This window comes from Hydra vulgaris, chromosome 12, assembly GCF_038396675.1.
Source record: "Hydra vulgaris chromosome 12, alternate assembly HydraT2T_AEP".
Classification (NCBI taxonomy): domain Eukaryota; kingdom Metazoa; phylum Cnidaria; class Hydrozoa; order Anthoathecata; family Hydridae; genus Hydra; species Hydra vulgaris.
The window spans coordinates 77388704-77404188 of NC_088931.1; the positions used below are offsets into that span (position 1 = coordinate 77388704).

The 15485-nt window shown below is 28.7% G+C and overlaps 3 protein-coding genes across 3 annotated transcripts in view; 1 reads left to right on the forward strand and 2 right to left on the reverse strand.

The window, feature by feature from the left end:
• The first annotated feature begins 2174 nt into the window (after positions 1-2174).
• Positions 2175-4778, forward strand: LOC136088368 (uncharacterized). The gene is made up of 2 exons (XM_065812070.1): positions 2175-2283; positions 4171-4778. Exons 1-2 carry the CDS (start codon positions 2175-2177, stop codon positions 4776-4778), a joined length of 717 nt encoding a protein of 238 aa, XP_065668142.1.
• A 6451-nt stretch (positions 4779-11229) lies between these two features.
• Positions 11230-12301, reverse strand: myc2 (myc proto-oncogene protein 2). The gene is given in 2 exon segments (NM_001280934.1): positions 11230-11681; positions 11770-12301. Coding segments are annotated over 2 exon segments (984 nt in total).
• A 1474-nt stretch (positions 12302-13775) lies between these two features.
• The window catches only part of cad (carbamoyl-phosphate synthetase/aspartate transcarbamoylase/dihydroorotase), an 83665-nt gene continuing 81955 nt past the window's right edge, over positions 13776-15485 (reverse strand). Inside the window, 3 exon segments of the mRNA NM_001280939.1 lie at positions 13776-13876; positions 14306-14502; positions 14875-15030. Of these exon segments, the coding sequence (NP_001267868.1) occupies positions 13776-13876; positions 14306-14502; positions 14875-15030 (454 nt within the window).

A 15485-nucleotide genomic window follows, 5' to 3' on the forward strand; every position in this document is an offset into this window, starting at 1 on the left:
ACAACAGAATCAAATTTTCACAGAATGTCAATTACATCAAAGATGTCAAATGCGAAATCTTGTTCTGCCATTCTCTGAAGAAGATTCACATTCTTCAGCATTTTCCTGCATTCATTGCCAGCAGACTAACCACCATAAAAAGGCTGTGATATGTAGATCATTTAGCCAAGCTGAGACTTTTGGCCAAGACTCCCTTAGAATGTTGTAAAGATGGTTTACAACACCCAGAAGTAAGTGGAGTTCCATTGGTGGAATGACGTCCAAGACAAGTGTGCTGTTTGGTACATTTAGAAGTGGCAAGTTGACAACATTTTTGAATAGCTTAGCTTTCTTCAAATCGTGAGCATCGTCCAAATGCTCAAGGGGTGCCACATTGGGCTAAACTCTTGTGAGAGGCATCACACCATGTGCAAAGGTGATAGCTGGCATGTGACTGAAGGCCGCAAACAATGTTGGCTAACTTCAAATCTGTTGAGAGAAGGAGGTCGACTCAAACCAATCTTTACAATGTGTGATGCATAGATTTGTCTTTTCAACAGAATATCATTGAGGAGATCTGCAAGATCTTTGCAATGCACAACAATTTGTTGACGTTTCTGCAACTTATCACTACTGACCTCAATTTTTATTTGGATGAAATGATCTTTGAGTTGCTTTCCTGCATCACAAAATTTTTTTATGGAAGTAAGGCTCCAAAATCTGACTCTTGGACATGTGATGGATGGTTGAAGCAAGCTTCTTTATGTTTATGTTTGACAGGCCTGTGTTAACTTGCATTGCACAAGACCTGAGTGCTCAAAATAGGATAATCACCAAGAGTCTTATTGCTCTTGTTGAACCTGAAAGTTATCATTACATTACATTATTGTTTTGATTGTATTACAATTTCAGATTCATAGTTATGCCATTAAACTATTTTAACTCAAGCAAAAAGCAACTGTCTCACTCAGTTGACTTTGCTAAAAGTCTAATTTATGTTTCACTAATTGAAAGATAGTTAAATTACCTTTAGTTAGTGGTAGGGGGCAACCACCACCTGCATGAGACAGTCTTATTGTCCCATATGGAGAGGATTCTTTGGCTGCAACAATAGTGGATGCAATTTGCTCAGAGACTTTAGAATCCGTGATGGCTGGTTATCTCATATTTTCTCGAAATTTGAATGTGTTGCAGTTGTGTGAGATGCCTTTTCCAATAATCTAGAGGCAGTCTGAGTATCTTCTTTGAGTTTGACCTGTTTCCAATTTTTCTTGATCTTCAATTGGGTGTTTTTCAAAAACTTTCATTCGACCAATATGGCAGATTAGGCAGTAACAGTTGTTGTCTCTTGTTGAAGGTCGAACTTTGACAGATGTGAAGTCAAAAAGAGGTGGTAAATTGACTTCTGCTCCATTCTTCTTCTTTCCTATGGTGATTCGGCAAGTATCACATATTCCAAGAGGCATTCTGTTGTCAGCAAAATTAAGACTTGGTGAAAGTATGCTCAACACATCATCCATCATAGATTTTGTAAGAACTCTGAAAACATTACGTAAAGCTCATCAGATAATGTATATCAAAAGAATTTTATGTTAAATATTCAAATAAAGAAATAAATGTTTTATAAATAAATCGAAGTATTAAAGAAAAACGAAAAAATAACACAACACCTTGAGATCTTTTTCATGCAGAAAAAACAGACGGTTTTTCTGCAGTCATTGTGTAATTTGACTTGATTTGGCATTTTTTTGCTTCAATTTAGGTTTAGGAACTGAAAAAATTATTCTTTTTTTCTATAACAATGCTGAAATGTAGATTTTTTAAGTACACAGTTCAAAATTTAAATAATAGCATAAATTTAAAAATGATAGTTGCTGTTTCCTGGATTTGGTAAAACTATATAGATTCAAAATTAAAAATTATATTTTAATCTTCGTTAACTTACAGCATGGAAGTTACAAACAATATTCAATTAATGATCATAAATTTTACTCTGAATATCTAAAGTTAACGTAACAAAAGAGCAATGTGAGTCATTAACAATTGCTTATTCTCAGATTTAGTAAAAATGAAATTTTTTGCAGTTTTAGATTCTAACTAGTTTCTCTAACCAGATTATACGTTTTTAATTGTTTACAATTTGAAAATTTAAGGCTGTAAAAGCTGCTGCTGTAAAAGTGCCAAAAATTTTAAAAATGAAATTTCTTCCACGGACGGTGATGGATGATTTCAGTTTTTATAGTTTTGAGATCAAGAAAGTGTCAAAACTGCTTCCACCAAAGGGTTTTTCTGGAGCTTGTCAGAGTAATTTTTTTCTTCTGCTAATGGGTGTGAACTGTATTTAAAGGATAATATAATATAGGCGAACCTAAATTATTGGTTAATTTTATTTAACTTATTTATTAAATGTGATTCTAGAAATAAAAAGAGTCCTTAAAATCTGTCGATTGCTTTACGGTATTTTTTTTTTTCTTTCTTTTTTCAACATTTTCACTTCCAACAAGGCTGCAAGCAACCACTATTAAAGTTAGAAATTACTGGAAGTGAGAAGAGGAAATTTATAGAGCAAGATAACGATTAAGAGACAACTTAAAAAATTGCAAACTATATGAATCAGGAAAACAAGATGAAGGAAGCTAATTCCAAAGGATTGATGTTCGAGGAAAAAAACTAGACGAATAAGAATTTTCGGAGCACTTAAAAACAGTCAAAGTAAAAGAATCAAACTTAATTGAATGACAAGAATGAATTTTAGTAGATGGCACAAGAGACGCAAGTACTTTAGGGCAGTGCCCATTATAGTATTTATAGAAAAGAGAAATAACATTACGACAATGTGATAATGGTTGGAGTTTGACTGAAAGAGCAGGTCAAACTATGTATACAATCCACCTTGTCTAAAAGAGAAAGGACACCATTAAAAGATCCGTCCAAGATATGGCAACAGTATTCCATAAAAAAACGGATTTGAAATTTATAGAGATAAAGAATAAAATCCGGAGTAAGAAAGTGTAGAGCTTATGAAAAAGACCAGCATGCCAAACCTTATCAAAAGCTTTAAAAAGGTCAAGAGCGATAGCCATAGTCTCTCCACGTCTATCTAATGCGCGATAAAATCAGTTATAACCATTAACAAATTAGCAGTAGAACGAGAAGACCGAAATCCATATTGATGATCAGAAAGTAAGTTATTAGATTCAAGATGAGAGATTAAGTGTTGGTTAATTAGACTCAAAAACCTTGCTTATGGTAGAGACTAATATATGAAGACTAATGGTTAAGTAGTTTGACGAGTCAGATTGCTCTCCAGAATTTTTGAAAATAGGGATAACAGATGCCGCTTTCCAGCAATCTGGAAAACAAGACACTGATAAGCACATTTGTCAGCAGGAGTCTCAGTCAGCTTTAACGTAGTTGTAAGAGGTAAGATGAAAAAGGAATTCTGATGATGAAGAAGTGTGAGATAAGAGTTTTAGAGATATCAAACCATGATCAGAAGCACCTAAGGGTGAATGTTGAAAAACAGAGCAAGAAAGAGACGATCAGAACAGATCATATTATTAAACTATGATGTTCATTCTACCTAAACAACGCATTTAATTAAAATCTTATACAAATTTGGACATGCTTGATTTTAAGAAGATTTAAAAAGAAAAAAAAAATCTTCGGTCCGTGTTTTTCGCTATTACCATTTATGTTTCATGTTTTTTAATTTTTTTTAACTTTTTATAACTCACAGACCTGATCATTTAACGGAAATATGTCGTAGTCAACAAAATATCATACAGACGCTAAAAAATATTTTAAAATTGCCTTACCTACACCGAGGAATGATAACTTAAATAATAGAGAACTTGGTTATGATGATAGTTTGTGTTTTATACTTTTTGGTACTTCAGCCTTTTTTTTGCGGCATGCTTTCTTTATGAACAGACGTGTTTTAGCAGCGTAAGAAATAATAAAAAATAGTCTTAGTATTTCTGAGTTTTTAGTATTTAATTATCTTTAAAATCGGAATTTTTTTATCAAAATTAAATTAAAATGAGCAATGCTGATGTTGTTTGGTAAGAGAACTACTAAACTTACAAAAAGAGACGATATTGTCGTCCTTTACAGAAACAGTTAAAATGATTAATATAAAGTTTGATTCAGTTCAAAAAAGCATTCAAGAAGTAAGATAAGATCTTGAAGATATCAAAGCTGGCTTGACATTCGTTGGAGATGCCTGCGACGATAAAGTTAAAAGTGTAAATGAAAAAATTAGTAAAGTTAAAGAAGAGTTACCCAGCGTAAAGATAATACAGGGAAAAATTTCGACAGACAACAACGACCTAAAGCTAAAATCTGTTGATGCAGAGGATCGAAATCGAAGGAACAATTTGCGTATTGATGGTTTGCCTGAGAGTAAAGATGAAAAAGATTGGGAAAAAACCAAAGAAAAAGTAAGGAAATTATTTGCTGAAAATCCTAATATCAAAAGAGAAATCAAAATAGAACAAGCGCATAGAGTGGGAGTTTCAAACGAGAATCGCGAACGAACAATTGTTATGAAACTGCATGACTACGAGGACAAAAAAACGATCACTGATAATGCATCAAAGCTAAAAGGTACCAATTTTTTTATTAATGAAGATTATTGTAGTACAACTAGAAAAGTTCGAAAAGAGTTATTCGCTAAGGCGAAAATTCATAGACAAAATGGTTATTATGCTAAAGTTGTGTACAATAAACTAATTGTCCATGAATTTCAACAAAAAAACTCTGAAAGAACAGAAAGTTTAATATTTCAAGGTGAATAGTTTATTTATTAATATATTAATAGTTAAATTTTTTCATATTTACTATATTTAAAAATGGATTCGAATAATGTTTTTGAACAAGGTTTTGAAAATATAAATTTTGACCCTTTTGAAGACAATTTATTAAATAACAAAAATATTTTTCAAGAAATTCAAAGGAATTTAATGAAAACACCGTATTTTGATCCTTATGAATTTAAGGGGGAAAAAGAAATAAATTCATTTTCTATATTACATGTAAATATTAGGAGCATAAATCAAAACTTTGACAAGTTTAAGGAATTTTTAAATATTATAAATTACACGTTTGAGATCATATCCCTTACAGAGACTTGGCATGAAAATACACTTGATTCTAATTCTAATTACAAATTACCTAATTATAAGCTAATTAGTCAACCGCGAGGAAGTAATAAAAACGGAGGAGGCGTTGGTATATATGTTTTAGAGTTATACTCATACAAAATAAAAAATAAATTATGCTCATCAAATCTTAATTATGAAAGTCTATTCATTGAAATAATTAGTGACAAAAACAAAAACATTGTAATTGGGTGCGTATACCGACCGCCGAGTGGTAAAATTGAATGTTTTGAAGAACTTATTAAAAATACGGTCCTAAAAACAAATAAAGAAAAAAAAAGTTTGTATATTGCTGGTGACATAAATTTGAACGCTCTGACTTATAAAAAATTTCCAAAAACAAAATCTTTTTTTGATATGCTTTTTAAATATAATATTTTACCAGTTATAAATAAACCAACTAGGATAACAAAAAGCTCTGCAACTGCAATCGATAATATTTTTATTAATAATTATATAGAAACGTCATTTGAGACGTTTATTTTTTTAACTGACATTAGTGATCACTCCCCAATATACATTAAAATAAATCTTTTAAATGTCACATCCAAAGGGGATTCTAAAACTATAACTCTAAAAAAACGCAACCTATCAACAATTAATAAAAATAATCTTTCTAATAAACTAAAGCAAGAGACGTGGAATCAGGTTTTTAAATGTGATAATACAGATGAAGCTTTTAATATTTTTCTACAAACATTTCTTGATATATATAACAAAACCTGCCCATATGAATTAAAAATAATTAAAAAAAAAAACAATACTAAATCCTTGGATGAAGAAAACTCTAATAAAATGTTCAAAAAATAAACAAAAACTTTACAATAAATTTTTGAAAGACAGAAGTGAAGATAATGAAAAGATATGCAAAAAATATAAACGGTTTTACGAAAATCTTCTCATGAAAGCTAAAAAAAATATTATAGTGAAGAACTTACAAAAAACAAATTCGATGTAAAAAAAACACGGGATGTAATTAATAATATAATGGAAACAAAATAACTACGGCTTTACTGCCTCAAAGAATAAATATCAATAAAACTGTTATTTATTGTCCTTTAAAAATCTCGAATGAGTTAAATAAATACTTAACAAATATTGGCCCGAACCTTGCTAAAAAAATTATAACCACACCCAACTCATTTCAATTATATCTTAAATCGTTAAATGACGTAATACTTCACGATAGCGACTTTTCTCTTAAAGAATATGAAACAGCCTTTTCTTTTCTTAAAAAAATAAATCACCTGGCTTTGATGACGTTTCGAGTAATATAGTTTTTTTAAACAAAAATTACATTTTCAGACCTTTGATTCATATTATAAAACTTTCAATTAATAAAGGTATTTTCCCTGAAGCACTAAAGTTGGCAAAAGTATGCCCAATTTACAAAAACAATGATCAATCAGAAATCTCTAATTATAGACCTGTATCAGTACTTTCTGTATTTTCCAAAATATTTGAACGTGTAATCTATAATAGAATTTATAAACATTTTAATGAAAATAATTTATTTTACACAAAACAGTTTGGTTTTCGAAAAACCCATTCAACTGAACACGCAATAATTGAAATAGTAGACCAAATTACTAAAGGATTCGAAAACAATAACTTTACTCTAGGATTATTTATTGACCTATCAAAAGCATTTGATACGGTTGATCACCTCATTCTTTTAGAAAAAATTAAACACTATGGAGTAATAAATAAAATCTATGATTGGTTAAAAAGCTACCTCGCTGAAAGAAAACAATATGTTATTAATAAGGAATCAGGTGAACTAAAAATTATGTGTGGAGTTCCGCAAGGGTCAATTCTTGATCCCTTGCTGTTCTTAATCTATGTAAACGATTTGCATAATGCTTCAGCAAAACTTAACGCGATAATGTTTGCTGACGACACAAATCTTTTCTTATCGAACAGTGACATTAGGCAACTTTACTCTGACATGAACTATGAATTAAGGAATGTCAGTGAATGGTTTAAGGCTAATAAACTGTCACTCAAAGTAGATAAAACAAAGTATACTCTATTCCATAAAAAATCACAACAGGAAAACCTTCCCTTAAAATTACCAAATTTAATTTTAGATGATAAACTAATCCAAAAAAATGAGGCAATAAAATTCTTAGGAATTTTTATTTATAAAAATTTATCATGGCTTCCTCACATAAATTATATTCAAACAAAAATTAGTAAAACAATTGGTTTGATGTACATTGTTTTATTTACTATTCCAATATTACATGGGCTAGTACTCAACCAACAAAACTTAAAAAAATATTTTCTCTACAAAAACATGCATGCAGACTTATATATAAGAAAAAAAAATATGAACATGCAAAACCACTAATGAAAGACATGCAAATGATGAGTATATATGAAGTTAATATTTACAAACACTTAATTTTTATGTATAAATATAATAACAGCCTGATTCCAAAAACCTTTAATAATAAATTTACGAAAAATGTTAACAATAATTACTCTCTTAGAATAAATCAATGGAATACTTATAAATTGCCTAGAATTAGGAGCAAGTATTCTGAATATGGAATAGCATACCGTGGACCGAAACTATGGAACACATTTCAAAAAACTAAACATTTAAATACGGTAAAATCACTTAAGTCCTTTAAGTTTCTAATAAAAAATGAAATTTTTAAACATTATAAATAATTTTTTAATTTTTCTAAATGAACATCGAATTCCATTATTCTTAGTTTTTTCTATTTTTATTTTTTTGTTTGATTGTCTCTTATTTTTATCTTTAAAATAATTTGTCAGTATTTTAAATGACTATCGTTAAAATTATATTGATACTATTTACTTTCTTTCTTTAAATGTAAATATTTATGAAAGTTTTTTATCTTTTTATTATATTGGAACTGTACATAGTATTTTTAACAATCTTATTCTATTTTAAACTTGTAAAGTCCACATAGGGGCACTGTGAAAAGATTGTGGTGACTGAAAAAAAAAAAGAAAAAAAAAAGTCTTTTAAATTTGTTCAACAACTTGACTCAAAGCACAGATAATACTCAGTACAATATTTAATAGTCCAAGCAAATGCCTCTTAATAAACCCTAAGCCGTAACAAAGGGCTCCAAATGTGACCTCGACAATGCACACCAAAATTTTTATTTTGCATGCCATTTTATTACCTAATTGTGGTATTCCTTGAAATGGCAAATATTTCGAGTAAATAAATAAACTAATTTCTCAGACTAATGATAAGTTACTAACGTTGAATGAACTTTTTTTTTTTACTACTTTGTTTGCTTCATTTTTTAAGTAACTTTTTCTTCTTCAACAGGTGTTTACCAAAAGAAACGCAATTGATAAGATGACGTTCCATTTCAGCTAATGCTTTTTCCGAACCTTATGTTAAAAATAAAAAACGTTAGATGTTAAGTACATTTCTGATTATAAGTTGTATTTGAAATAAGTTTGCTTTAAAAAAACGTTTGTTTAATATACATAATTAAGGTTATATTTATATTATATGTTGAATTTACATCATGGCCGACGACAAGGGTTTCGAAGTAGAGGGCCACAATCTTCAATTTTAAAAAAAAGTCCTATAGACTAGAATCCCCCCCCCCCCAAAAAAAAAGTTTTTTAGAAAGAAAGTAAGGGGCACGAGCCCTGGCCCCCTGGCGTTGTCGGCCCTGACATCCATTATGTATTTTTGTGAAATATTATACCGTTTCTTGAAAAATAGCCTTCAAATCTTTTTTTGTAGAACACAAATTTTTGAAAATTAGAGTCAGGGGCGATTCTAGGAATCAAATAAAGAGGGGGGCGGAGGCAAATCCTTTAAAAAGACCCGACTGCTTTCTAAATATAAATATTTGTAAAAAAACAATTATAATTAGAAAATTGCCTTCTTTTGAGAGATGGTGCGGGGTTATGATACCCTACACACGCACACCCATTGAATCGTCAGGGTTAGAATGATCATTTAATTCGTTTTTGACTTTTACCTACAAAGTATGATAGTTTAAAAAAATTTTATATATATATATACATATGCATGTATGTATATATATATATATATATATATATGCATGTATGTGTGTATGTATATATATATATATATATATATATATGTATATATATATATATATATATATATATATATATATATATATATATATATATATATATATATATATATATATAATGTATATATAAAATATGTATATACACAAATATGAAAATCTCATAACGGAATTTTAATGTCTGATTTTTGGAAATATGATTAGTATGATTTTTTTTTAGAATTATTTGTATAAATGTTGCAAACTTAAAATTCCTGGTTAAATGTTTTTTAATATCTTCTCGATTAGCTATACTTTTAATGAACGAAGATCTAATTAAATTTTTTTTTAAAGAAAAACAATCAATTGATCCTTACTTATTGCTATTCCAAAAAATGGACCCTTACATACATTGGAAGGTATAAAGGTTTTTAACAATGGTGTGGTTAATTTTTAATCTAAATCTATATTTAGCATGCCGTTAAAAGCATTATTTCAAATAAATCTTCTGATTTACACGATAAAAATCATTGCACTCTTATGAAAAAAAATGTTCATCCCAATGCGTGCGTATTTTGATTGCAACTGTTAATCTTTTTATTTTTAGGAAATTTGATTAGAAAAACTTCGTCGCAGGTTTGAAAAATTAATTGCGCTCAACGTAAAATTGCCGAAGTGTCTTTTTCATAAATAGATATAAAGCATCGACAAAAACAAAAAACGCAACAATGTTTTTTTCGAAACAATCAAGATTAAATCGTTATTATACGTATACTTTTATATTCTTTAGAATCCAATCAAAAAAGAATATAGCGTTTAATTTGCCTTTAGATTTGTGATGTCCATAAAAAAAATCTTTTTAATAAAAAAGTTTTATCATATATTTTTTACTCAGGTCTCTTACGGATTATGATTTAACACACTTTTTTAAATTGATCACATATTTGATTATAAAATCTAGAAATATTGATAAAATGTAGTTAAAGTGGATATTTTAATTATAAAAATATTTTTTCGAAATGACGCAAAAATGCAATTAAATTTGCATTGCAACTACTAAAGTAAAATTATCAATTAAAGTTTTTCTTTTTACTCATTTAATATCTTTATAAAAGAAAAACTAAGAAAAAAATAAAGATATCGTGTATACTAAATAATATTTTCCGAATGTTGAACACGATTAGTGAAAAGGCGTTATCTAGAAAGAAACTTAGAAAAGCTGTAAATAAAATTGTATTTTAAAGCCCGTAAAGTTTTTTAGTTCTTAAATAAAAATCGAACAAAATGAAAGACAATTAACGCGCGAAGTGAATTCTTTCTTTCTTTTAGTTCGATTCAACATTCTTATTGTGCAATAAAAAGTCATCCTCGAACACAAATCAAGAATTACTTTTGTAAAATTTAAAACCATATTTAAAAGCACTTATTTAAATGCATACCTATATCCTCAACTACAGTTAACAACTATAAACATTACTTAGTTCCCTGATTTTAACTGATTCTAAGGATATACCTTTTATTTTATTCACATTTTAAAGAGCGCATTTAAGTACCAATTTAATTACTTGCTTTTTATATACTTAATAAATTTTTCAGCATTTAAATAAAAGCGAGTTAGATTGGCTAGAAATTCTATAGATACCAACACATTGTAATTAAAAGATTCGATCTACGCTCGATTTAAATTTAATACAATTTTACAGAAGAAAATTAAAACTCGTTAAAAGCATGAGGCAAAAAGCGGGGAACACCCAGGATAGGCGGGAAATCAAACTTAGCACAATGTTTAAAAAAATAGTCAAATATAAAATAAATTATTCTTTTTTATTATACAAACAACTGTAAGTTGCAGTGCTCGCACGCAACAGCTAATATCGAAGAACAGGTGTTATTTACGACAATTATACCACCAACTTTAACACCTGAGGATTTAAAGTGTTTAAGAATCGTTTATCGACAAACATGCTAAAGATGTACAGCATGCTCAAGTGTCGCATTATAAAATATATACATTTCTTTTTTATGAATTTCAAAAATAAAAAAAATTATTTAAAAAGTATTTTTTTAAGCTTAGAGTTTAATTCATCGTTTTCTTTTTGCAAAGTCCGCTTTTGTTCTGTCAGCTCTTTTTCTTCTGTTTTTAAAGCCAATATATACATTAAGGCTTTTTTCAAAACGACTACTTTAGGAGCCTTCTCTTCACGTTCAAGATTAGGAACACATTCTCTTAGTTTTTCGAAGCTTCTTTTTAAATCAATTCTTCGTTTTCTCTCAAGGACATTGTGAGATGCACGACGTGAAGTAGGATCTAAATCATCAATTAACGTTGATTTACGCATGAGCCGGTCACTACGTAATTTAGCTGGAGAGCTTCTAGTCCTTTTTAAAACAGAAGTTGTTTGAATTTTTGTGTAAACAATCGAGGTAGAACTTTGACGTTTCAAACCAACTATGTTAATTGGCTTTGAATCTATGGTTACAACGTCTATTTCTTCATCTATAACAAAAATACTAAGTTAGCAAAATTTTAAATTTAACGAAAAATAAATTACAACGCTAAAACATTAGTTTCCAACAAATAATACCTGTATCCGTAGGACAAAACAAGAACTCATTATTGCTTGTTAAAGGAAAGACAGCGGTTGGATCCACACATTCGCTTGTTGAAGGACAGTCGGGAACACTAGTTGAACTGTTCATGTTTGAAAGCGGACTAGGACAAGGTGAAGGATATAGGTCTTCTGCATCTAATGTCAACTTTCTCGTGCACATGAATTTCTCTTTCGATTGAATCTTAGATAAATCAGGTAGAACTCCTGACCACATACAATCAGATATCAGTTTCGAGCCTAAATTAAAAGAATTAGCGCAACGAGTTGTTAATTCTAAACCTATATCAAGGTTATCGCAAACGTATTGAAGTCGAGCACAAGTGTCAAATGAATCAGTAGTTTCTTCACTCTCTGAAGACTCTCCAATACTTTGAGGAGAGCTAGGAGGAGTAAGAAACTTCTTCCATACATCGTCGCTAGGACTAGATGTGTCTAATATTGACTTATGAAGTAGTATTTCGTCGGTAGGTAATATATCATGTGTACACCAATTTGAACCAGTCATATCAAAAGAATACCTGCAGAAATAAAATAAACAAAAAATAATTAAACTTCTGTTAACTAAACTCTATTAGATTTAAAACGCAGTTAAGAAAAACCTTTTTTATATTCCCCAGATAGCATTTTATCTGAAGCCGCTAAAAATGCTATTGGATAATGGAAAACATAAACAAATTTAATATTTGTCATTTGGGGAAATTAAAATAACTTATACAAATAGCTTAGTTCTTTCAAACATGCATAACTTTCTAACCGCAATTATGTTATTTTATAATGTTTGCACAATAATTAGAAATTATAAATAGAAATTAATAAAAATCTAACAAGACAAATCAATTTAAAAAAATTAGTAATACAAAAAAATGTTGAAAAAAAATTGATATTAATGATGTTCTTAGAAGATCTTCATAAAAATTAAACCTTTTATAAAGAATTAAAATTTATTTATGTTTATCTTTTTTTTTAAGCTTACTTAATTTAAAAATTTATTTGAAAAAATATTTGAGTTTAATTTGTTTTCTTAAGTGATAAAAAACACACGCGCAAAATCGAAAAAAAAAATCAATGCTTTAAAAGTTTTATCGAATGCATAATAGAATATTATTTTAAAAATCTTTGCATTGTTGTTAGCTTTATAAAGTCTTTTTAGAACAGAAAAAAAATTTCAAGCCACAAACATGTGAATATAGTTACGTTTACTAATAAATAAATAAATTAGTTTACTTACTAATAGTTTACACAGCTTCAAGTTGCTTCCTTTACGCACTTGGTTCTTTAAAAATTTGCAGCGCAAATTACAGGGTAACTAGAAACTGACGTAACTTATAACAAAAATAAATAAAAAACGGGCGTGATACTGACGACAACTTATAGTATAACAACACAATGTTTTAAAAATAATTATATTTTCTTTAAATACACATTTTAAGCAATAAATCTTCAAGTGAGCAGCTTCACCTTGAGCAAAATATTTTATACAAATGTTAATTTATCCACAGCTATTATGTACACATTTATACAAACAAAATTACCCCCGTCTATGTCTTAGATCATTTTTTCAGGCCAATCATATCTATGAAAATCCGTTGCGTCTTTCATAGATCGGCTTTCATAGATAAATTAAATCACCTAAATCTTATCTTTTAAAAACATAAACTTTAAATTATAACATCTTTTCTTAGAAACATTTTAGAATATCATATAATAATTTAAATTCGAATGACTTTGTATTTCGCAATAGTCTTTTTATTATTGACACGTGAGCTATTCTAGTTATGGGGAAACTCCGCAAATAACAATAAGAGTCGTTATAGGTTATTAAATTGAGGAGGTTTTTTCGGGCGACTGACTACAAAAATTAACAATGAGAATTTGTAAAACTAGTAAAAAAAAACATTACATAAAAAAACACCCAGTAAATTAAAAACTAATCTTCATAAGCTATACTAGAAGTAGGCGCGTTATCTAATTGAACTGTCAATACCGACCCGTTAACATACATAGTAAAGCCATTCGAATGTACATTCCGCATTCCATTTGCCGAAAATATGCTGCTCTAGGATCTGTATCCACTTCCACGCTAGTAAATAAAAATTTGAAATAAAAATAAAAAAGAATATTTAACTAAACAGAAATTATATTAAAGCGAGGTGTAAAGGGGTTCTTTATATCAGTCAGATTTCCAAAACTAGCCTTTTTTGATTAAATAAGAAAATCTATATATATACATACACACATATACATCATACATATACATACATACATACATACATATATACATCATATATATATGTATGTATGTGTGTGTGTGTGTGTGTGTATATATATATATATATATATATATATATATATATATATATATATATATATATATATATATATATATATAAATCAAATAATAATAAGTCAAATTCTGAAAAATTGACTAAAAGAAAAAATGTTTTTACACCTCGTGTTAAAAGCTTTAAATTTACCTATTTCTTAAATATGTTATTTGAAAAGTCTTTACCTTATTTCGTTTACTCGAGGTAAAGGATGCATAACAACCATTTTTTCTTTAGCTTTAGTCAGCAGTTTGGGTGTCACGATATATAATCCATGTACCTTGTTATATTCTTCCGTATTAGCAAAACGTTCTTTTTGAATTCGAGTCATATACAATACATCAGTATTTGGCAAAGCTTCTTCTATTGTCGTAAATTCTTGCTATATAAAATTAAAAAAAAAAAAAAAATCGGAAAAACTTTTTGGGTAAAATTATTTCACTAATATTAAACTTAAATGTAGAAGAAAAGTTAAATATTGACTTTTAAATTATATTATATATATGAAATTATAAGGCAAAGAGTTTCGAAAATATTAAAGTAAACAGCAAGGAAAAATATCGGGTTAGAGGTTTATTAGAGGTATTAAATTTAAAGTCCCCTCCCCCCCCCCTCACTCTTCTGACACGAATACTGTAAACTCTAACATAATGCTCTATCTGAATAAATTAAGTAATGAGTTTTTAAATTTATTAAAACATTATTGAGAGTTCTTTTGTGTGTGAGAGAGAGAGAGTATTAGATCAAAAAATACCTGCAAAATGTTTCTTTTTGCAACGTAAGTTTTAATTTTATCCGGCATTTGTAGAGAAGGAGGAGATACATATTGTAAATTAACACGATATAGAGTTAACAAACGAGCTAACGAATGCACTGTTCTGCCATTCTTTAAATCACCAACCATAGTTATCTAATTAAAAAAAAAAATTTTTTAGTTCTAGATTTTACTTAAGCACCTTTTGTTATTAAAATATTAATATATATATATATATATTTGTGAGAAAATAATATTTTAAGATAACTTGATTCCGTTTATGTTATTCAAAAAACAATTTCTGTTTACTGAAATAAAATACAGAAAAAATGAAAATGTTAGAAAATATCTCGTTTATATAAAATTTTAGCAAATCATAAAAAGAATGAACAAAAATGTTCAAAATTTAGTGTGCATGCAGTGGAGTAAACCGCGAGGGTCGGGTAGGATAAAAATGGGGCTCTTTTTCAAAACTTTTGGCTACAGCCAAAGGTTATTTTACAAACAATAGTTATTTATAACTATTTTCGGAATCTAAGAACGTATTGAAGCTTTGAGGACAAAACTATAAATGTTGAGCTCATTGACCGATTTGCAAATATTGTAAGGGA